The sequence below is a fragment of the Colias eurytheme genome, chromosome 18 (genome assembly GCF_061535395.1).
Source record: "Colias eurytheme isolate Ceu_HAF_F1 chromosome 18, ilColEury1 Martin Lab GWU primary, whole genome shotgun sequence".
Taxonomy (NCBI): Eukaryota; Metazoa; Arthropoda; class Insecta; order Lepidoptera; family Pieridae; genus Colias; species Colias eurytheme.
In genome coordinates this window covers 5,494,396-5,518,975 of record NC_142997.1, presented here as the reverse complement: position 1 = coordinate 5,518,975, position 24,580 = coordinate 5,494,396, and the positions used below count along the sequence as shown (strand labels likewise).

Genomic DNA, 24,580 nt, shown 5'->3' with positions numbered 1-24,580 from the left:
GAGAGGCTCTCTCTATAGAGGAGACAAATAAGCTAAGAGCCAAACTTGGTCTTAAGCCTTTAGAGGTCGCTGAAAAACCAGGTGAGTCTATTTAAACATTTGTTTGTACAGAATGTTGAATATTATAGTGATGCACAACTTATTTTATGATATGATTTTTGCGTCGTAATTTACAAATTGCAAATAATTATAGATTTTATTGCAAACTAGCTTCCGCCCGCGACTCCGTCCGCGCGGAAAAATTAAGATTTATTTATTTCTACGTATATTTCCGGGATAAAAAGTATCCTATTTTATGCCCAGGATAATAAGGTATAATTATACCAAGTTTCATCGAAATCGAACCGTTAGTTTTTACGTGATGCCTTCACATACAGACAGACAGACAGACAGACAAAAATTTTTTTAATCACATATTTGTGTTTGGTATCGATCCAGTAACACAGTATCCCCTGCTATTTATTTTTTCAATATTTTCAATGTACAGAATTGACCCTTCTACAGATTTATTATGTTTCGCAGCTTCATTCTTTGCGATTTATATTGACGTGGTGTAGTAGCGTTCCTAGCCTGAGCCTTGCACGGGTTTTTTAAAGTTATAAGTATTATTAATTTAAATTTATATTCTTATAATTTTTAAATTATACTTTTTTTTTTTTTTTTTTTTGTGGCAACACTATTTACCCCTACCATTTACCCCCATCATTTCTCAAACGGTTCGTTACGATGTGTACCTGAGTCATTTCTGCGTTTCCGTGCTCAAGCCTTCGCACGTCTCCGATAAAATAATTTTTGAATTTTAAAATTAAAAAATTAATATAATTAGTGCTCAAGATGGGGAAGAAAAGGAAACATGAAAAAACGGACGAAGAAATTAGACGAAAGATTAAAAAACTAGAAAATCGGCTTGCCAAAAGAGCAAATCAATCTACAAGCGATGCATCGGAAGAAAATATGTTATGTAAGTTGGTAATTTTTAAAAATTCAACGGTTTTTTATATTGATTGATTAGTGATGCGTACTGCTAAAATTGGGCTGTTACTATCACCAAGATCAATCAATGCTTAGTGATCCGAGGATACCGTAACTGGGTTTCTTCTATCACAAATAAAGAGACGCGTACTGCTATACTTGGGCTGATACTGTCACTGTTTTTAAAAAACATTTGCTAAATAGAAATGTTTTTGCAGGTGAACCGTTGGATGTACCATCTCCTGGGTCCTTATACTGCCAGTCGCCACTGAGAGACCACCAAACTGATGAGGCACCTCGGCCCCTATCGCCATGTCCGCCTTTGTCACCACAAGAAATCGCGCCACGTCCTGACTCGCCACGACCTGATGAGGTTGTTGAACCGCAACCGGGAACATCGGCGGACAATGATAAACAAAATGAAGAGCTGGAGCTGGGTGAAGACGTCCTCCAATTGTTAGGAGACGCTCCAAAAACCGACACTTCGCTCGGCCCTGCGATCCATAAGGATGTCGCCAGCAGGTGGCAGGACATCCTTTCCAAAGGACTTCCTAAGGAAATAAAAGATATCCTTTACAAAGAATATCTAGTTCCCAATAATTGCGATTTGTTGCTGGCCCCTGCTCTCAACCCGGAGGTAAAGGCTGCATTGCCTGAAGCTTTAATTAAAAGAGACACGTCGCTCAGCTACAGGCAAAAACAACTTGGGGTTGCACTGTCTGCTCTTGCAACAGTCACCCAAATGGTCATAGCGAATGAGACATCAAAACAAAAAATTTTAAAGCCTTTAAGTGATGCGTGCCGTATACTGTGTGACAGCCATCATGCTGAAACGAGGACACGAAGAAAATTCGTAATATCCTCGATTAACACCAAATTAAAAGACGCCCTAATAGAATCCAAACGAGATGCGTTACTGTTCGGTGAGAATATCTCGGAAAAACTTAAAGCGGCCAAGTCTATCCAACAGTCAGGTGAATCTTTGAAGAATATACAAAAACCTAAAAATAGACCTAATGTATCTGTGGCGACTAATCAAGTTAATAAGGGCCGTTTGAACTATGTTCCTCAGCAGCGCCAGGCGGACACCAAACGCCACGACAATCGTTTCGCTCGTGTGCCCAACATGGCGTCGCGTCCACCTCCGAGCAACAGTGCACGACGACCCCACGACCGGACGTACCCGCCTTCGAAGACACCAGCTCCGCAACGGAGGCAATAATCGACCAGGTGCGATATGCTGGAAGACTCCAGCATTATGTTAATAACTGGCGTAAAATAACTAGTGATAAGATCATTTTATCGTGGGTTAAAGGTTATTCTATACCTTTTAAGTCTAATCCATTTAGAACCGATAAGCCTAGTGTTTGTCCTAAAACAGAACAAGAACGACAAGATTTTGATATGTGTTTGTCGAAATTATTATCTATAAATGCGATATCGCATTGTAACCATGAACCGGGCGAGTTTTTATCCTCTATTTTCTTAGTGTCTAAACCAAATGGTGACAAGAGATTTATTCTTAATTTAAAATGCCTTAACAAGTTCATTGAAACTAAACATTTTAAAATGGAGGATTATCGTACTGCGTCAAAGTTGATAACTCCAAACTGTTTTATGGCAACTATCGATTTAAAAGATGCTTATTTTTTAGTGCCAGTAAATAAAATGCACAGAAAGTACTTACGGTTTGAGTATGATGGAGTCCTTTACGAATTTAATTGCTTGCCATTTGGTTTATGCACCGCACCATTCGTGTTTACAAAACTTCTAAAACCTATATTTGAATTTTTAAGAAAAACTCATCGTATGATATCAGTAGTTTATCTTGATGATGTCTTTTGTATTGGTAGAACACTATTAGAATGCCAAGAAAACATAACTTTGACCAAAACACTTTTTGAAAGACTAGGTTTTTTGATTAACTTAGAGAAAAGTTCGTTAGTACCAAAGATGCAATGCAAATTTTTAGGTTTTGTATTCGACTCTAAAAATATGTTATTAAAACTACCCGATGATAAGAAGTTAAAAATTAAAGAAAAAGTTTCTACCGTCTTAAATACTAAAAAATGCAAATTACGAGAATTTGCTCAATTTATCGGTTTATTAATTTCAGCTTGTCCCGCAATTCAATATGCTTGGTTATATACTAAGCTTTTCGAAAAGTATAAATACATGTGTTTGCTTAAAAACTCTAGCTACGAACAGATAATTAAAATTCCGGATAATTTAAAATCGGATATGTTTTGGTGGATCCGTAATATAGATATAGGTAATTGTCCTCTCGGGATTGAAGATTTTAATTTAGAGATTTATTCAGATGCATCCAACACCGGTTGGGGCGCCTATTGTAATAACAATAAATGTTTCGGCTACTGGAAAGAATGTGAAAAAACATTGCATATTAATGAGTTAGAATTAAAAGCAGCTTTTCTTGCCCTTAAATCCTTCGCGAAGAATTTATGTTTATCTCGAATCTTGTTAAGAATTGATAATGTCACCGCAATTTCTTGTATAAATAGAATGGGTAGTATTCAATATAATCACCTTAATGTGGTTTCCAGAGAAATCTGGCAGTGGTGTGAAATGCGTAAAATAACTATTTTTGCATCCTATATAAATACAAAGGATAATTGTGAAGCAGACCAATTATCGCGGAAGAAATTTCATGATACAGAATGGGAACTAAACCAAAATGCATATGATGAGATAACCATTAATTTTGGTGTTCCTGAAATAGATTTGTTTGCAAGTAGATGTAATGCAAAGTGTCACACATATGTAACTTGGAAAAACGACCCTGATGCATGGGCGGTAGATGCATTTACGGTTTCATGGAAAAATAAGTTATTTTACGCATTTCCCCCGTTTTGTTTAATTACAAAGGTAATGCAAAAAATTATAAAAGATAAGGCAGAGGGTATAGTTGTGGTACCATATTGGCCTACGCGACCCTGGTTCCCAATTTTTCAAAAATTAATGACAACCAAGCCCATATATTTTGCACCTGATATTAATTTATTAACTTCTCCCTTCAGGTTCAACCACAACCTACACAAAACTCTGAAGTTGGTTGCCGCGAAGCTTTCAGGCAAGCTTTACTAAGGAAAGGCTTGTCACCAAATACAGTACAGATTATGTTATCATCTTTATCTGATTCGACTTATAAACAATACGATGGCTGCATAAAAACATGGATAAAATACTGCAGTACCCACAACTATAGCTACATCTCGGCATCTGTCCCTGTAGTTTTACATTTTCTTACCGATTTATTTAATAAAGGTGCTAAATACGGTACCATTAACTCGTATAAGTCTGCCTTATCATTAATTTTATCTAATTTAGAAGATGATAGGGTAAAACGCTTTATGAAAGGAGTTTTCAAATCGAGGCCAACAAATCCTAAATATCTTATAACCTGGGATCCGAGCATAGTTCTCGAATATTTAGCCCAACAGTGGCCAAATAATGAACTCAGTTTGGAAACTCTTTCCAAAAAGACTGCAACTCTATTGGCTTTGGTAACAGCTCATCGAGTACAAACACTTGCTCTTATTAAATTAAAAGACCTTGATATAAGAGGGACAAGTGAAATAATCATAATGATTTCAGATTTAATTAAAACTTCTAAGCCGTACTCGTTACAGCCTCTTTTAAGAATTCCTTACTTCAACAGTCGTTCGGAAATCTGTCCAGCCAAATGTCTAGAATCGTACGTAAATAAAACATCAACACTTCGACATAATGATCATTTATTTATTAGTTTTAAAAAACCATACTCAAAAGTTACCTCCCAGACGCTCAGTAAATGGATAAAGGACACGCTTCATAACAGCGGAGTAGATACTTCTATATTTAGTGCTCATAGTACTCGCCATGCGTCCACATCCACTGCCAATAGACTTGGGGTCAACATTGATGTTATACGCAAAACTGCGGGATGGTCCGATTCTTCTGCAGTATTTGCTAAGTTTTACAATAGACATGTAATTACTGATCCTACCAGCTTTGCTAAAACATTGTTATCTAATAATGATTGTAACCTGTAAAAGAAATAATTAATGGTTAAATTATGAAAATTAAGTGTAATTAATAATATTTATTTATTGATTATTGCAAATAAAAATATAAAACTTACCATAAGTTTTTCATTTTTTATCACCATTTCACATTTTATTTACTCTAAACATCTACACCACGTCAATATAAATCGCAAAGAATGAAGCTGCGAAACATAATTGAAAATCAAACGAACTTACCAAGTGAAGTTCGATGACAATTATGTGAGCAGCTTCATTCGAAGCGATTTATAGTTACCCACCCTAAGATTATGGTTAATTCCACAACAAACGTATTGCATAACATTTTAATATATTCCCTGCCCTATATAAATATAAAATGTGAAATATCTCTCAACAAATGACTCAGGTACACATCGTAACGAACCGTTTGAGAAATGATGGGGGTAAATGGTAGGGGTAAATAGTGTTGCCACAAAAAAAAAAAAAAAAAGTATAATTTAAAAATTATAAGAATATAAATTTAAATTAATAATACTTATAACTTTAAAAAACCCGTGCAAGGCTCAGGCTAGGAACGCTACTACACCACGTCAATATAAATCGCTTCGAATGAAGCTGCTCACATAATTGTCATCGAACTTCACTTGGTAAGTTCGTTTGATTTTCAATTATATGTATATGTTATAGTCAAAGTCCGATACACAGTCCCTTCGCGGAAGGACTGGTTTATCCTAGGTTTGGCCAAACCCATCAGGCAATCCCCGAAATACATTTCAATTTCGCCCTTTGCCTGAAGTATTTTTAGTCAAACCCAGGAGCTCCTAACTTTTCAGTCAAACGTCGAAAGTAAATTATTCTGTTTCGGTTTTGGCCTAGTCAATCCTAGAAGCGACTGCAATTCTCGGTCAAACGTTGATCTAAACATGTTTGAAATTATTAAAACAATTAACATTAATGCCTCACCATGTCAGAAAAATGATTAATTTGTCACTTTAATTACCTAAGAAATTATCAAAACAAATTAACATTAAAGTTAATGCCTCACCATGTCAGAAAAATGATTAATTTTTCATTTTAATTACTTAAGAAATTATTAAAACAATAAACATCAAAATTTTAAAAATGTTATTTTTTTATACTTAATCTTATACAAACTAACCTCCGTATATTCCAAAGCATTTATTTATTTATTTTATACTTTATTGCACATCGTACAAAAGGCGGGCCTAATGCCACACGGCATTCTCTCAAAGCATCTCAAATATAAAAGTCAAAATAACGTAAGCTGACTGAATCAGGTGTCAGAACTGGCAGAGTTAAGCGGTTCTTAAGACTTGAAAGCTGCTTAAATGATAAAATGCTTCCAAATATACGAAGATAAGACACTTCATACCTATATCGGAGTTTGACTCGTCAAACCCCGATTTAATAAAATTGTGTTTTGACGTTTGCCTGACCAAATTAGTCTCTCCCAGGTTTGACGAAAATTGTTAAGTCAAAGGCCGAAAATTTACATTTGTTTGGGCTTTGACTAAGTCATTCAGTCTGACCTGAGGATTGACCAGTCCAACCTAGGAGCGCCGGAGCTTCGGAGTTTGCCTATAACATATAGATGATACAATTTGGTTCTTTTAAATTTAATCATTATCCTATCTTACTTTTAAAATAAACTGGAAAGTTTGTCATATTGTTAGTGCAACAAAATTAGCTTATCCAATTTGTATGGGTACAGACATTATAGTCTAGCTTAGCACATGGTTTGCACAGGTACCAAGCGAGTAAAACTGCATGCTCCAGAGTTATTACTACAATACTCAATAGTAGTATTTATTACTTATTACTAACCACCCTACTCAGTAATTACTAAGGTAAGAATCATTTGACGACGCGGTTGGCGCAGTGGTAAAGTAACTGCCTACTGAGCCGACGGTCCCGGGTTCGATCCCCGGTCAGGGCAAATATTTGTGTGATGAACTCAATTATTTGTTCTTGGGTCTGGGTGTTATCTATATATATGTATTTATAAAAATATTATATTTATCGTCGCCTAGTACCCACAACACAAGCCTTAATTAAGCTTACTGTGGGACTAGGTCGATTTGTGTAATAATGTCCTAGAATATTTATTTATTTATTTATTTGTAACAGCGGAAGATGGCAAGATCAAGGACGACCTGGGCGAGTTCTACCACAAGCCGGCGCCGAACATCGCGGCGCAGAAGAAGTCGGACAAGATGCGAGAGAAGCTGGAGGAGAGAAGGGAGAAGAGAAAGATGGAGACCAAGTGAGATTATATACACACTACATGCATACATACATACTATCAATACTATTTTCTGCATATAATATGTTGGGATTTTTATGCTATACATTTTTTACTAACATTAAATTTTTTTTCATGATGGGAACATGCTCTGTAGAGCGGGACAGTATTTCACACCCGGCCAACGCCTTCAACTCTATAAGGCACAGGTCAGGCCGCACATGGAATACTGTTCCCATCTCTGGGCCGGTGCACCCAAGTACCAGCTCCTTCCTTTTGACCGAATCCAGCGACGTGCAACACGGTTTGTGGATGATCCTTGTATTACTGATCGGCTGGACTCTTTGGCTCTCCGTAGAGATGTCGCATCTCTCTGCGTTTTTTACCGCATTTTCCACGGTGAATGCTCTGAAGAGCTGTTCGGTACAATACCAGCCGCCGAATTTCACCACCGAAGCGCACGCCACAAGCTCAAATTTCACCCACATCATCTCGATACTTGGCGTTCTTCCACCGTGCGTTTTAGGAGGAACTTCCTACCGCGCACTACTCCTCTGTGGAACGACCTTCCAAATTCGGCATTTCCCAAGGACTATAATTTAGAATACTTTAAGAAGAGAGCGTATTCCTCCCTCAAAGGCCGGCAACGCAACCACAATACTCCAGAGTCTGTGGTTGTTCATGGGCGGCGCCAATCATCTGCATCGCTTTCTGTACGGTGACGCGCAAGCTCGTTTGCCGACTTATACATAAATAAAAAAAAAAAAAAAAAAAAAAAAAAAATATTATTATTTATTTGTTACTTGTAAACACTTGTAAAAGATTACATGGCAATTCGAACGAACTTCGATGTCGATGATTTTCGAATCTTTGAATCTTGCCAAAGAACGTTTCACTTCTGACACGTGTGCTCGGCACACACGCTATTATTTTTAAATCTTTTATTAAAGCCTATAAACGGTGCTTTTTTTTTCATAAAAAAAAATTGGTTGTCTGTAAAGTCGGTTTACTGATGATAGTTGAACGTGACAACGTCCGATAGTGCTTCTTTGTCGCTCACCTCAAGCCTTACATGGAACGCCTCAGAGCGAGGTAACGCTGCATGAGTCATGTTTTTTCGTGCGTGCAGCCGGCTCCATCGAATTATAAGACGTTGTCACGTCAAAAAGCACTCGAATGCTATAAAACATAATACATATTAACATATTTATGTGTTATCAGGCGGCAATGCTGGACGAGCTGGACGCGGAGTTCGGTGTTGGCGCGTTAGTGGCTGAAGAGCAGCAGGAGCACCGCAGCCGCAGCTACGCGCAGAAGCACCTGGGGGGCCTGCGGGTAGCACATGACGTCACTGCGGTACGTGGGAGAAGAGACTTTATGTTGTTAGCAATAAGGGCGAGAATAGTCTGGCAGTAGAAATGTATTGGGTTTCGTTAAAGAGTGTCGACCGTATTGTGATAGATGTAAGGGTCAGGATTGAGCAGCATAGCCGCAGCTATGCGCAGAAGCACCTGCGGGGGCTGCGCGTGGCACATGACGTCACTGCGGTACGTGACACTCGTCTGTATTGCTATAGATATAGGGACTAGAATTGTTTGGTAGAATTCTAGTACAAAGTCCGCGCGTCGGGCATGACGTCACAGTGGTGAGTTGGAGAAGAGACTGTATTGCTATAGATATATAAGGGCTAGAATTCACTGGCAAAAATTTGGTATTGAGTCCGTATAATTTACATCTGCATCGCGCATGACGTCACTGTGGTACGTGCGAGTGTAGTCTGTATTGTGAAAGCAATAAAGGCGAGAATTTTGTGGCATAATTCTAGTATTGGGTTGAGGGCGCGTTTACCTTAACCCCACAATTTACCATAAATTGAACTTGACTAAACTTTCGATTTAACTGTAGATTGAACATATTAATGTAGTTCTATCTATTATTTAAAATAATTTAAAAACTATTTATACCAACAGCTACCAGAAGAGCGCGAAACGATACTAACTCTAGCTGACAAGGACGTGCTAGCGGAGGACAGTGAGGATGTGCTTGTCAATGTTAACATGGTAGATGAGGAGCGGTATAAGAAGGTATGTGATCTAAGTGTGGTTAAAATGTAGTTTTTATAGTGTTTTCTGCCATTTTTACGAGTCGAGTTACAAATATACATATTGATTTGATTTGTTAAATATTTTTAACGTAATTAAAAAAAAATACAAGACTGCTTGTTAATAAATATATAAATGAAAGTTATGTTGATTAATGTATTTATGACTCAAGAACGGCTGAACCAAATTTTACGATGTTTGATTCGCTAGAATCGTCTGCGAAGCGATAAAGAAATAGAACTAATAATAATTTTTTTTTTTAATAAAATATAACTACCCATAAATTGTGCGAACAATTTATAAAAGCTAAATCGTATAGTAGAGATATTTCACAACAATAAATAATCAATACTAAGCTGTAAATCAATTTTATTCTAAATGTAGTTTCGATTACTACTTCTACATACACAGTAATCAACGCAACTTTTATCGTAAAGGTTTTATAAACAACATAAACCCATTGAGCCCCGAACGGCCCGATCGGGCCACAACACAGTAAGATTTTCCTTTTGTGTCTGTGATCCCGGGGCCTGATGGATTAAACTTATATTCGCAGAACATAGAAGAGCGTCGCAAAGCGGCCGCCGGCTACCAGGCGTACGACGAAGAGAGTGAACTAGCCGCGTCACTCGGTTTCGCTCGCCCGCTTCTCTCTAAATACGATGAAACTATAGACCCTGAGAAGAAGAAGGCGGATAAAGGCTTCGTGCTGGGAGACGAAGCCGCGCTGCAAGCTAGTCGGTTTAGAGAGATGATGGTGAGTGTGTGTGTGAGTGTGCGTGCATGTGTGCGTGCATGTGTGCGTCCATGTGTGCGTGTGAGGGAGATATATAGTGTGTTGTAATATGTGTTCAGATAGGTTATTGTTCTGTATCGTGTGCTGAAAAAAAAGAGCGTGTGTGCCAAACACACGTGTCAGAAGAGAAACTTATTAAGCAAGATTAAAAAAAATACAAAACGACGGTATTGCCGTGACGTGACCTTGAACTTTTACTCTAAAAGATGTTCACTTCAAAAATTCCTTTGTAGTCCATTGAAAAGTTACATTTGGGGTTGCAATTTTTTAGAGGACGCAATTTTGTTTTTTTGATGTGTAGGGGGGGGGGGGAGTCAGTGTGAAGCTATCACCAAATTTGTGGGGTCGCCACCCTTGTCCCACGGCCACCATCTTGAAAATAGCGGTTGAAATGGTTTTTACGATATATGTATCTCTTAAACTATTTACTTATCTGATAAAAAAAATTGTTTTAACATTATTTGTTGCAAATTAAATTCTGTACAAATTTGGTCCAGTAACTTTTTGTCGTAGAACTATAAATAAAAAAGTAATAAGCGAAAATGTTCAGAAATTAGAGCTATTTATATTTTTCAATAAAACTTTTTTTAATCATTTTACGAAGAAATGATATCAGACCATTTTTGTAGATTGTTTTTCGAGGAACAACTTTTATTCTACAACATTTTTCATTAAGTAAATAGCTAATGTTTTACAGCGCTCCGAAGTGAGTACTATTTTTCTAATTAATTGTTTAAATAAAGAGTAATTAATTGTTTGAATTATTTAGTCGAGTATGTTTTATATTTATTTGTATAATCAAAGTATCAATAATATAATTATTGTATTAACTTGTGTGTAGCGTCAAGAGCGTCTAGCGGGAGGTCCGGACAAGAGACTTGAGTCCCTGTCAATACCGGCGCCGCAACTTGCATCTGATTATATGGATGAACATGAGATATCCGCCAAGTTCAAGAAGTTCAAGAAGAAGGTAATTATTATTATTTTTTCTAGTGTTCGATTTTACGCTAGTATTATACATTTAGAAATTAAAGATTTTAAACGCGATTTTTTTTATTATATTATTTTCGAACACTTTACAGCGAGTGTGGTCACAGTCTTCTAATTATTAGTTGTTTTTTCTGGCATATACGCTTCGTGTAATGTATAATATACATAACCTAATAACATATCATATACATTATATATTATATAATGTATATGATATGGTAGATAGGCTTGTGCTATATATGGACCTCTCTGACAATAAAATAATATAATGAGATAGTAGAGATGATGTGAAGTAACAACGATGAAGGGACATTTCTCGTTGAGTAGAAGTACATATTTTCATATATAATATCAAACTATGTCATGTTTACATATATGTAGACACCTCCAACATTAGCAGTTAATATACATACCCTTAGGGATTTTAAATTCAACCTAGAGGCTAGAAAGGTTTTATTCCTTACAAAATGATTTAATATGTCTACCTTCATCAACAATAAAATAATAATCGACACAACCAAAACGACCGTTACGTCCGAGAGCCAAACGGAAAGTGTCAAATCCGTTGTTCAACTCATTTTATAAGCACCCCCTTGGTTTGGGTTGCCAGTTGGGGATTTGTTTCTAACAATACATTAAAAATGTGACATGTCTTTAAAAATAATTTATATTTTAAAAATTAATCCATACTTCCATACTATAATATTATAAACGCGAAAGTTACTCTGTCTGTCTGTCTGTTACTCAATCACGCCTAAACTACTGAACCAATTTTCATGAAATTTGGTATGGAATATTTTGATACCCGAGAAAGGACATAGGCTACTTTTTATCCCGGGAAAATGACGCAATCCCGGAAATCCCACGGGAACGGGAACCATGCGGGTATATCTTTGACTGCGCGGACGAAGCCGCGGGCGGAATCTTAGTTAACTATATAATAATGTGTACAGGGCAAGTTCCGCAAGAAGCCGAAGCAGGAGCCGATCGACGTGGACGACTACGCCGCGGGCAACGCGCCGCTGCACACAGACGATACAGGTATTTTATATTTATTATCATGTTGTTACATCATGCTTTTCTCAATTTACCTTAATTGTCTTTTAAATAAATAATTTTTAATAATTTTTGATTGTATTGTGTGTGAAAAGTAATTAAATTATTAACTTATCTGTGTGCCATTTTATTCAATGTTCACTTGATTTATTATTGACTGGCTGTGCTCCGCGGTTTTACCCGCAGTGCTCCGCTCCTGTCGGTCTTAGCGAGATGATATATAACCTATAGCTTTCCTCGATAAATGGGCTATCTAACACCGAAAGAATTTTTCAAATCGAACCAGTAGTTCCCGAGATTAGCGCGGTCAAACAAACAAACTCTTCAGCTTTATAATATTAGTATAAATAATTATGCTTCATGTATGTAAAGAATCGGTTTCACTGATACTTTTTGATGTTAATTTTTGTATTTTATCTATCATTTTAACTGACAGACAAGTGAAATAGAAATATACTAGGAAGCTGTGAAACTGGTTCTAAATGTACCAAACAATCCTTCCAACATAAAAATTTGACTAAATTTTTGAAGTGAAACTTCTTTATCGGGGTTGGAAAAAAATTTAGTGTAACATTTTTTCGTTACGCGTGACATTTTTCCGTTACGCGCCATCTTTTTCTTATCCCTACCACGCGTGATTCGACGTATTTCTGTAAAGTTGCTTATAGTAAATTATTTTTTGAAAAATAAAGTCATAAAGAAGTTTCACTTCTTACGTGTGTACACTAGTACACGCACACATTTTTTTTGCAGTTGTTTTTTTCTGTGTTTTAAATATATGTACAGGTATTTTAATGTCGAACAAACATTCAAATTATGTCCATATCCTATCACCAGGTGGAAGAAATCCTCGAGAAGGTGAAGAAGGAAGAACACATGTCTGATGAGGAAGACGCTGGACCTGGTATGGTGTTAGATGCTACTGCGGAGTTCTGTCGTACCCTGGGGGATATTCCCACGTACGGGCTCGCTGGGAACAGAGATACTACTACTGAGATTATGGTATGTTTAACTTTATGTTTTTAATGGTGGTATAGCGCGGAAAAATATTTTATATTACAGAATTTGGCAAATGTTTTGGTGGGTGGCCCTTTTGAGGTACTATGCCACTTATATCGCCACTATACTACCCATTGATAAAAAATATATATTTAGAGCAGTGGTTGATGTCAGATTGGTTATGGGAGTTCATGAATAAATTCTACTGGGATCATTATTTTTCTGTACATATCTTCTCTGATGTTTTGTTCAACATTGATGAGCCTGAACATGAACCGCCCAAGATAAGCACTTCGTTCTACGAGATTTTTTTTGTTCATAATTTGCAAATAACACTAATATTATAAAGCTAAAGAGTCTGCTTGTTTAAATGCGCTAATTTCAAGAACTGTAGTTTCAATTGAAAGTTTATTTCGGTACTAGATAGCCCATTTATCGAGGCAAGCTTATTTCTACTATATAAAAATAAGTCGGGTTTTCCTGACGCTATAACTCCAGAACGCGCGAACCGATTTCCACGGTTTTGCATTCGTTGGAAAGGTCTCTGGCTCCGTGAGGTTTTGTAGCAAAGAAATTTCAGGAAACATTTCAACAGAAAAGCGGGAAAACCGGGAAAATAATTTTTCACATACAGCGCCTTACGTAACATTTCGTTTGGTGTTTAAACTATGAAGGTGGTATTTAAACATAAGGTGGCGAAACGGAGTTCGCCGGGTTTGTTAGTAGGTTATATAATATAGATAGCATCACGCTAAGGCCAGGATCGGTGCACTGCGGGTAAAACTGCGGGCAAAGCTAGTTAATTAATGAAATATATAACAATTCATGTAATAATATATGAGTGTAGGACTTCGAGAAGACAGAAGTGGAGGGGGAGCCCGAGGTGGAGCAGAGTTCGGGCGCGTGGAGCAGAGTCGACATCGGCAGTGAGAAACCCGCTGACCTTGTAGATGGTATGTACTTAAATAAATATTGCTATTTAGAAATAATTTTTTTTTAATTAAACGCGATATTTGACCATTGATTGATTAAATAAATAAATATTTTCATAAATATTTCAGGACAATTTTCACACAGGGCACGATCTGATCCCATACTAAGCTTTAGCCTGTGTTATGGATACTGATGGCTGATAAACATACATATATAATTTTAAATAAATACTTATATAGATTTTTTTCCGTTTCCGGCACTAAAACTGTCAACAACATATTCACGAGCTCCAGAATAAATTAAAGATATAAAATAGTTACAGCACTCCATGGTTAACAACTTCGTTTCCAAAGTTCAACATAAACAGTGTGAAGTGTTATCAATAATAAATATCGCGTGATTACTCGATCTTACTGAAAATACGAAGCGCAACATAATCTTACAGGTTAGAATAACAATTATTTATATCAAACGACATTTACCACTGACAATTGACATTTGACATCAAACGTCATTTGAAGTGACAAGTATCAGTGTTGCCAACCAGGAAATATTTGCTACGTTCCTTTTACGCAAAAATGGAAGGCCAATTTCAAATGTTGTTTGACAAAATGAAAACTGAGATGCAGAACCAAAATGCTGAACTCAAAGAATCTATTACAAAAAGTATTATGGACAGAATGGATGAAAAATTAATTCCTATTGTGGCTGAAAACAAAAATCTGAAAATCAAAGTGGAAAAACTGGAAAAAGAGATTGAACATTTAAAAAGAGGAGAGAGATATAATAATATTGTAGTTTTTGGATTAGAAGAAAAGGAAACATCATCGGTACAACTATTAAAAAATTTACAAGAAATTTTTAAAAGTGAACTGCAAATTAACATAGAAGAAAATGAAATTAAAAAAATTCACCGAATAGGAAGTAAAAAGGTAGACAGCGATAAACCAAGGCCAACACTTTGTTCGTTCACTAGCAATTGGAAAAAGGTAGAAATTATGAAAAATAAAAGAAACTTAAAGAAAATCTATGTCACTGAGGATTATTCAAAAGAAGTGTTAGAAAAGAGAAAGGCATTGCAAGCAGATTTAATTGAAGAAAGGAAGAAGGGAAATATAGCATATTTGAAACACGATAAACTAATAGTAAAAGAGAACACCAACATCCAGGAGAAAAGGAAAAGAGAAACTTCTGCTTCACCGTCTTATAAGAATCAACCAAAAAAGCAACAGACTCTGTCCTCAATCAAGTCAAACAGATCCAATGCATTTGATACTATGCGATCCAGGTCAAACTCTCTTTCTAACTTATCTACAACGAAAAAGCAATAGCAATTAAGAACTGGCAAACGGAAAAACAAACTAACTGAAGCAACTACTTACGAAAAAACGACAAACAACTTTTCTCCCCCAAGCCGACTGGTCCTCGTGGGGGAAAGAGACCAACACCCTCCAACAATAAATCTCACAAACTTAGAACCACATTTCGATACAAAAATATATATTGCAGCCCTCAATGTACTCACTTTGAAAAATGATGAAAATCTCACCGAATTAATGTACGCGCTAGAACGAATCAAATGGGACATTGTTGGCCTGAGCGAAGTAAGAAGATTGGGTGAAAACATTGTTGATCATCGGGACTACATGTTCTACCATATAGGGGAAACCCCAGGTCAGTATGGGGTTGGATTTATTCTAAAAAAACACATAACCAAGTACGTAGAAGGGTTTATAGGTATTACGGAACGCATTGCAGTGATGAATCTAAAACTTCCAGGCTACAGAGATCCCTGGTCTATTTTTCAAATATATTCGCCTACCGAACAATCTAATCTAGACACTATAAATACATTTTACCAAGATCTAAATAAAGCTATTCAAGAACACGCCCATAAAAACTTAATAGTTATGGGAGATTACAATGGCCAAATCGGTGAAAGACGAATAGGAGAAAATATGGTGCTAGGACCATTTACTTACAGCAGTAAACCCAGAAGCAGGAATGGAGAGAAAATAATAAATTTTGCATTCGAAAACAACCTCACTATATTAAATACTATATATAAAAAACATAAGAAAAAGATGTGGACGTGGATTTCGCCTGACGGTAACACAAAAAACGAAATAGATTTTATATTAACCAACAAGAAAAACAACTTCACCAACTTCAACGTTATTAATAAACTAAATTTTAATACTAACCATAGACTAATCAGAGCTGAATTAGAAATAGTGCAACCCAAAAGGCCGAGACCAAAACTAAACCTATTAAAAGTAAAACTTGGATTACAGCAAGTGGAACAAATAACAGCCGCTCTAAATAATAAATTCGGAAACTATACACGCGACACAATAGAATTGGGAACACAAGAAAAGTATAACTTCATAGAAAGTATTATTACAAACCAGTTACAATCAATTACAAAAACTAAACAAGAACCTAAAAAGTGGCTATCAACAAATACTATGAAACTGTTACAAGAAAGAAACCATCTAATCAGCACAAGAAATATACAGGACAGAAGAAAACATATCACAAAAATTAGCAAAGAAATTAGAACCAACATAAGGAAGGATAGAAGGAAAATAAGAATGGAAGCATTTGAAAAGTATATAGCGAAAACAGGTGGAGTAAAAAAGGCCTATAAAGAATTATCCAATTCTCTGGACTGGATCGTTAAAGTAAAAAGCAAAAGGGATAAGTGGAATCATCGTAGAACAGACATATTAGGAGAAGCAACATCTTATTATAAGCAACTTTATGAATGCAATGATACACAAGGTGAAGTTAAATTAGAAGAACCTTCAGATGTTCCTGCTATCTTGCAATCCGAAGTTAATGCAGCAATTGATACGCAAAAGGAAGATAAAGCACCGGGACCTGATGGAATACAGAACGAAATTCTAAGAAAGAGCAAGGTAATTTTAATACCCATTTTGACAGACATGTTTAACAACATCATACAAACCGAAATTATTCCGCATCAGTGGACAACTACTAATATCACCCTGCTATATAAGAAAGGAGATAAACACGACATAGGGAACTATCGTCCAATTAGTCTTATGTCCAACATCTACAAGATTTTTGCTAAGATAATTCTAAAACGAATCGAAAAAAGGTTAGATGAACAGCAACCTATCGAGCAGGCAGGATTTCGAAAGAACTTTTCAGTTATAGATCATATTCACGTAGTGCGTCAAGTTTTGGAAAAGTACAACGAATATCAACTCACTTATTATATTGCGTTCATAGACTATAGCAAAGCATTTGACTCTCTCCTGCATGTGAAAATATGGGAAGCTCTAGTGGAACAAGGAATTGATCACAAATACATTCGGCTCCTACAAAACGTTTATAGTAAAGGCACAGCGAGGATTCAACTTGAAAAGAAAGGTATTCCATTCAAAATTGAAAAAGGTGTAAGACAAGGAGACCCCCTATCCCCAAAACTCTTTTCTGCCGTATTAGAATCAATCTTCAGAAAGCTTAACTGGGAACATCACGGGATCATGGTGGATGGAGCATCGCTGACGCACTTGAGATTCGCCGACGACATTGTGCTATTCGCCAAAACGTCAGGGAGCCTAAGCATAATGTTAAAAGAACTTGCAATAGAAAGCGAAAAAGTAGGGTTGAAATTGAATCCGGCGAAGACTAGACTGATGACAAACGGAAACAAGAATATGATACAATTAGAGAACACCGAAATAAACTACACCGACGACTTCATCTATCTAGGACAGATCATAACTCAAAAGAACCTATGTACAAAGAAGTCCAGAGAAGAATCACAAGCGGCTGGAAAAGATACTGGGCCTTAAAAGAAATAATGAAAGATAAAAACTTTCCCATAAGCACTAAAGGTAAATTATTCAACACCTGCATATTACCAATCCTTATGTATGGCTGTCAATCATGGGCTCTCACTCAGGAGACAACAAGCAAGCTCGCTATCTGTCAACACGACATGGAAAGAAGTATGTTGAATGCTAGGAAATCCGACAGAATGAAGAACCATGACATCAGGAATAAAACTAAGAGCATAGACGTAGTTACTAAAATCAAAAGACTCAAATGGAGGTGGGCGGGACATATGATAAGAGACCAGGACAAGTGGAGTAAAAGAGTGACAAGATGGTATCCTAGAGATGGAAAAAGGAAGAGGGGCAGACCGCTGAAAAGATGGGATGATGATATCAGACAAGTGGCAGGGGTTATGTGGAATAGAGTAGCTCAGGACAGATCGGAATGGAAACGGTTGGAGGAGGCCTTTGCCGACTGGCAAACAGATCTTCAGAAAATAAAGAAACACCAAATATTAAAATAATTAAAATAGTGAATAGTTTGTTAGTTTTTGCAATTGTTTCATTTTCATTATATGTATGTATTAGACTTAAGTTTGATCTGAAATAAAAGGCTATCTTATCTTATCTTATCTACTTATATAGATAATTAACACCCAGATATAGAGCAAACATCTATGTTCAACACACAAATTTTTGCTCCGCGTGGGAATCCAACTCACGGCCTCCGGCTTGGAAGGCAGGGTCACAACCAACTAAGACCGGTCAGTCAAATATTGGAATTAAAGACTATTTTAAACGTGATGTTAACGATTTGTTATTGTCCATATCAGGTTCAACAGTAGACATATTATAATAGACATTTATCTATTACTAGCGCTCCGTCCCAGCTTCGTCCGTGGTACAAATTTACGTTTTCTCACCATAACAAGCATCCTCGTACTTCAAGTAATATCATTTAAAAAAAAGACTCACTCCGGGAGTGCCGGCAGAAGTGAAAACTTGATTATTAACGTTGAGCATGTTTGATATCTATCCGTCTTACGCTTTTTCGATCAGGTCACGTGTCCTGACGCGAGTTTAAGATTTTATATCGGTCAATTAAGGAAAGCTGGCATGTTCACAGTACTCACACTTATGCAATTTCACTTACAGTATGTTCAAAAATAAATGCGACTCTAGTTTCATTTTAGACTTGAATTGTAAAATGGTGCATTGTAGATAAATATATGCAAATATAATTATGAAAGCTCTCATAATTTACCTGTAAAATTATAATTTAAAAGTAAATCAATTGATGAACTTAATTATTTATTCTAATAATAATCAATTGGATAAAAGTATTAATAATCATTCAATTATCAAATAATAATTAAATTTCAGGTCATAAAAACAATGCAAATAACACGTGTACGCTCACTCCCAACATACGGATGGTTGTTTTGATAATGATTTAAATAACGGACGTCTTCTGCAGTTGCGGAGCAGTCTTGTCCTGACTTTGGTCGAGTAAAGATATATAAGAAATATTATATTTGTAGGAAGTACGTAATACCTACCAATACGCGCTAACAAATATGTGTTACATGTTTATTGTATAATTTTCACACTATTGGTTTTCTCAAACTCAAACATTTATACAATTAGACTTCTTCTAGAAGCACTTTTGAATCGTCAGAATTGAAATGCCATTTTTCCGATTAGCTAAAGTTAAAAATTCATTTATGGGTCAAGGTATACGCTTTTACAATAGAATTCCTCATAATATTAAAGAGTTTAGTAGTTCTAAATTTAAAACTTATATAAAAAATGTACTAGTTCAGAGAGCGTACTACAGTATTCAGGAATATATGGACGATAAAAACCCATGGAGGGTTGTCGCGTAAAAACCACAGGACAGTTCTTTGGCATGTTATTACAATACTTATATGTTGTTACATATGTATTTTGTAAAATTGTAAAACTGACATGATTTAAAAGAGCAACTATGGAGTTTCTTGCCGGTTCTTCTCCGTAGATACTGCTTTCCGAATCGGTGGTAAATTTTAAAATATGTAATGACGTTTCAAAAGTGCTTCTTTAAGAAGTCTAATTGAATAAATAAATGTTTGAGTTTGAGTTTGAGTTTGAGTCATAACAGTTTAACAGTTTTAACATTTACCACCAATTCAGAAAGCAGTATCTATAGAGAAGAAGAAGAATCTATTTAATCATAATCGTAATCTTATACTTCACTGAAACTTTCATCGCTCGAAGAACTCGATGTTTCGTCGTCGGAATTTCTTAATGTTATTATAAATGAGTCAGTGTAATTATCTACTTTTGGTTCTAATTGAATATATTTTTCCTCATGTTCTCGCGTCTTTCTCCAAACGTCACTAAACATATCCAGACTAATAGCATTTGCTTCCTTTCTAAATAATTCTTCCACAGTTTTCAAGTTAAAGTTCACATTTTGTGATGCTACTTTCCCTTTAATTATGCCCCATAGTAACTCTATTGGGTTGAGTTCTGGATGGTGGAAGGCGCAATACACTATGTCCATGATCTTTGAGGATTGCATCAAGTAAAAATTGTGTATAGTTTGGCTTATTTTTTTTAATAATGTCATAAAGAATAGGTATTGTGTTTCTTTCTGGATATGGTATATTATGTTTGTCCAACCAAGCTAACATGTCACTTTTTCTTGAATGCGATGTGGGCACTGGATCCGATGCGACGTTGTGGTATGATGCATTATCGAGTACTAAAACTGACTGAGGTGGTAAATTTGGAAGAAGTTTTTCTATGAAATAAAATATTATCTATGCTTAGGAATGCTTTTCCCTTATGCCCGAGATCCAAAAAGCTAGTTTTAGATCAACAACTTTACGAACACTTCCAAAGAACACATACCGCAATAAGACATTGGTATTCAATTTTAAGTAAGTAAGAACAACCGATATCGTTTGTAAATTAATGTAAATGGTGATAACTCTGATAATTAATTAGTAATTTGATTTTTGAAAAAAAAAATGCCGATTTTAGTCAAAATTTATATTTTTCTAACAAGATCCTTATCATCCAAATTTCCACATTGGTGAGAAAAATTGACATTTCTAATGAAAATGAACAAAAAATTAAATGATTTTATTAAATACTGTAAAATAGTCTATAATTCTTCCATTTACTGTATCACAAAATTCTTCATAGATTTTTAGATATTCGTACTACACCAATTACATCACCCTGTATTTATAAACAATTGCAAAATAAAAGCTACACATAGGCCGGGAGATACTGACACAAAATTTCGGGTCATTTGTAACAGAATGGTGGTTCTACAGGGGTCTTATTACGCAATGACAAAAAGAAAAATGATGGTCAGAACGCTGGTACCGGCGGACTAGTCGCGTGGGCGTTAGTCGAACTCGTCGGATAAATAGCGAAAGTCAAACGATTTGTAACACAAAAATTTTAGAATTTACCGATAGCCCATAAAAAAGATATAGGCGGTAGTGTCATGCCATACTTTTCCGGTGTAACTACGAATAAAATCTTACAATAAGAAAAAAATCTTATACACATTCGCCACCTCCCACAGGTATGGCATTATCACACTTCTATTTATAATCATTCAGGAGTTGTTGAAAAAAAAATGTAGGGCATCACACATGACACATCGTTTGGCGAGAAAAAAAAATTCAAAAATTTGCAGATTTTCCGCGGTATGGCGACTATTTGGAATCGTCCGAAAAGTATGGCATGGCGATTTTAGTAAATGGCTGCACGACGATGGTTAACTGTGCAAAAGTTAGCCCGGTACAAATGGTTGAATTGTTTTTTTAAATCAACGCATTCACGTCGGTAAGGCGGACTGTAAGTCACATCGTAAAAGTATGGCATGACACTACCGCCTACCTACATCTTTTTTAAGGGCTATCGGTAAATTCTAAAATTTTTGTGTTACAAATCGTTGGACTTTCGCTATTTATCCGACGAGTGTGACTAACGCCCACGCGACTAGTCCACCGGTACCAGCGTTCTGACCATCATTTTTCTTTTTGTCATTGCGTACTAAGACCCCTCTAGACCGCCATCCTGTTACAAATGACCCGAAATTTTGTGTCAGTATCTCCCGGCCTAACATGTGCAATGTGTAAATGTGTTGACGTTCCAGCTCTTCTTAATAAAGGTATACACATTACAGAAAAAGTGCTCAACGCCGCTAAAGAAGTTTTCACTTCAAAAAATTCGAAATCGGTTCAGCCGTTCTCGAGTTATGCGCTTACCAACACATTTGTGATTCATATCTATATATTTTGTTAATATGTATTCCAGGTTCGTCAGTAGGTCTGGCAGCTGAACCAGCACTCGGTGCAGGTGTAGCGGGAGCCCTGCAGCTGGCGCTCAGCAAGGGATACTTGGAGAAGAACGTAGCACCTGCAGCTGCTCCCCGCGCTGCGCATGCGCTGCTGCATGCTAAACATTACTCGATTGAGGATAAGACTTATGGGTGAGAGGGGTAGTATGAGTGTTGAGTTTGAAGGGGGGCAGGGAGGACTGTACTAACTTTGAGCCCGAGTGTTATGCGCGAAGAAAATTTGCACGAATATAAGATGTTGTCCCGTGATAAAATGTTGTATTTGTCACACTTTAACCTTCTAATTATGTACTTCAAAAAAAAAAAGTATATCATAAATTGTTGGGATGTATTGTGATGGTAACGCATTTTCACAGTTGAAAATATTTATAAAGAATACAAAAAAAAAAAACATGTATAGGCAATACAAAAAAATATTACAAAAAGAAAAAATTGTTACCAAGATTGGTTTTTTCATTTAATTTCACTGACCGTGCCTCCCATAGTCTATAGTGCTAAAAAAAATGATCACTTACATTTTCAGCGAGGACGACAAGGCGGGTCGCCGCGAGCGGCACCACCACTCGCACGGCGGCAGCGAGTTCCGCGAGAAGACCAACTTCAGACCCAACGTGAAGCTCGAGTACGCGGACGACGACGGGCGGCCGCTCTGCCCCAAGGAGGCCTTCCGCTACCTCTCGCACAAGTTCCACGGCAAGGGGCCCGGCAAGAACAAGCAGGAGAAGCGCATCAAGAAGCAGCAGCAGGAGGGGGTCAGTGCGCACTAGACATACACACATATGCACAACACATACATCCCTAACCTATTAAAGCACCTGTTACAGCTTCTGGACCTGTAAAAGCACCTGTTACAGCTCCCTGACCTGTTAAAACACTTGTAATAGGTCCCTGGCCTATAAAAGCATCTGTTGTAGCTCCCTGACCTGATAAAACACCTGTTACAGCTTCCGGACCTGTAAAAGCACCTGTTACAGCTTCCGGACCTGTAAAAGCACCTGTAACAGCTCCCTGACCTGTTAAAACACCTGTAATAGCTCCCTGGCCTATAAAAGCATCTGTTGTAGCTCCCTGACCTGATAAAACACCTGTTACAGCTTCCGGACCTGTAAAAGCATCTGTTACAGCTTCCGGACCTGTAAAAGCACCTGTTACAGCTCCCTGACCTGTAAAAGCACCTGTTACAGCTTCCGGACCTGTAAAAGCACCTGTTACAGCTTCCGGACCTGTAAAAGCAACTGTTACAGCTTCCGGACCTGTAAACGAACCTGTAACAGCTCCCTGACCTGTTAAAACACCTGTAATAGCTTCCGGACCTGTAAAAGCACCTGTTACAGCTCCCTGACCTGTTAAAGCACCTGTAACAGCTTCCGGACCTGTAAAAGCAACTGTTACAGCTTCCGGACCTGTAAACGAACCTGTAACAGCTCCCTGACCTGTTAAAACACCTGTAATAGCTTTCGACCTGTAAAAGCACCTGTTACAGCTCCCTGACCTGTTAAAGCACCTGTAACAGCTTCCGGACCTGTAAAAGCACCTGTTACAGCTCCCTGACCTGTTAAAACACCTGTAATAGCTCCCTGGCCTATAAAAGCATCTGTTGTAGCTCCCTGACCTGATAAAACACCTGTTGCAGCTTCCGGGCCTGTAAAGGCACCTGTTACAGCTCCCTGACCTGTAAAAGCACCTGTTACAGCTCCCTGACCTGTTAAAACACCTGTAATAGCTCCCTAGCCTATAAAAGCATCTGTTGTAGCTCCCTGACCTGATAAAACACCTGTTACAGCTTCCGGACCTGTAAAAGCACCTGTTACAGCTTCCGGACCTGTAAAAGCACCTGTTACAGCTCCCTGACCTGTTAAAGCACCTGTTACAGCTTCCGGACCTGTAAAAGCACCTGTTACAGCTTCCGGACCTGTAAAAGCAACTGTGACAGCTTCCGGACCTGTAAACGAACCTGTAACAGCTCCCTGACCTGTTAAAACACCTGTTATAGCTTCCGGACCTGTAAAAGCACCTGTTACAGCTCCCTGACCTGTAAAAGCATCTGTTGAAGCTCCCTGACCTGATTAAACACCTGTTACAGCTTCCGGACCTGTAAAAGCGCCTGTTACAGCTTCTGGACCTGTAAAAGCACCTGTTACAGCTTCCGGACCTGTAAAAGCACCTGTTACAGCTTCCGGACCTGTAAAAGCAACTGTTACAGCTTCCGGACCTGTAAACGAACCTGTAACAGCTCCCTGACCTGATAAAACACCTGTTATAGCTTCCGGAC

General features: G+C 37.2%; 3 protein-coding genes across 4 annotated transcripts; all 3 read left to right on the top strand.

Annotated features, from left to right (window-relative positions):
• The first annotated feature begins 75 nt into the window (after positions 1–75).
• LOC149900640 (U4/U6.U5 tri-snRNP-associated protein 1-like) lies at positions 76–23,181 on the top strand. Its single transcript, XM_090112358.1, has 11 exons — positions 76–81; positions 7,146–7,281; positions 8,482–8,616; positions 9,231–9,344; positions 9,919–10,119; positions 11,000–11,128; positions 12,102–12,189; positions 13,043–13,206; positions 14,051–14,156; positions 22,266–22,440; positions 22,832–23,181. Exons 3-11 carry the CDS (start codon positions 8,488–8,490, stop codon positions 23,073–23,075), a joined length of 1,350 nt encoding a protein of 449 aa, XP_089968484.1. The 5' UTR covers positions 76–81; positions 7,146–7,281; positions 8,482–8,487; the 3' UTR covers positions 23,076–23,181.
• On the top strand, positions 761–5,199 carry LOC149900642 (uncharacterized). Of its 2 annotated transcripts, XM_090112360.1 has the most exons (3): positions 761–961; positions 1,191–2,202; positions 4,011–5,199. In XM_090112360.1, exons 1-2 carry the CDS (start codon positions 835–837, stop codon positions 2,192–2,194), a joined length of 1,131 nt encoding a protein of 376 aa, XP_089968486.1. In that variant the 5' UTR covers positions 761–834; the 3' UTR covers positions 2,195–2,202; positions 4,011–5,199. The 2 variants fall into 2 exon arrangements, with proteins under 2 accessions (XP_089968486.1, XP_089968485.1); XM_090112359.1 differs by lacking the exon at positions 4,011–5,199 and having other exon boundaries at positions 1,191–2,468.
• On the top strand, positions 14,383–15,468 carry LOC149900641 (uncharacterized). The gene has a single exon (XM_090112362.1). The coding sequence runs from the start codon at positions 14,715–14,717 to the stop codon at positions 15,465–15,467; it is 753 nt and encodes a 250-aa protein (XP_089968488.1). The 5' UTR covers positions 14,383–14,714; the 3' UTR covers position 15,468.
• Positions 23,182–24,580: the final 1,399 nt, after the last annotated feature.

Coding starts and splice junctions, on each gene's coding strand:
- LOC149900641 (XM_090112362.1), top strand. CDS start 14,715: ATGGAAGGCCAATTTCAAATGTTGTTTGACAAAATGAAAACTGAGATG.
- LOC149900640 (XM_090112358.1), top strand. CDS start 8,488: ATGCTGGACGAGCTGGACGCGGAGTTCGGTGTTGGCGCGTTAGTGGCT. Junction 8,617..9,230: donor TAGCACATGACGTCACTGCG/GTACGTGGGAGA, acceptor TTATACCAACAG/CTACCAGAAGAGCGCGAAAC. Junction 22,441..22,831: donor ATTGAGGATAAGACTTATGG/GTGAGAGGGGTA, acceptor TTACATTTTCAG/CGAGGACGACAAGGCGGGTC.
- LOC149900642 (XM_090112360.1), top strand. CDS start 835: ATGGGGAAGAAAAGGAAACATGAAAAAACGGACGAAGAAATTAGACGA. Junction 962..1,190: donor ATCGGAAGAAAATATGTTAT/GTAAGTTGGTAA, acceptor ATGTTTTTGCAG/GTGAACCGTTGGATGTACCA.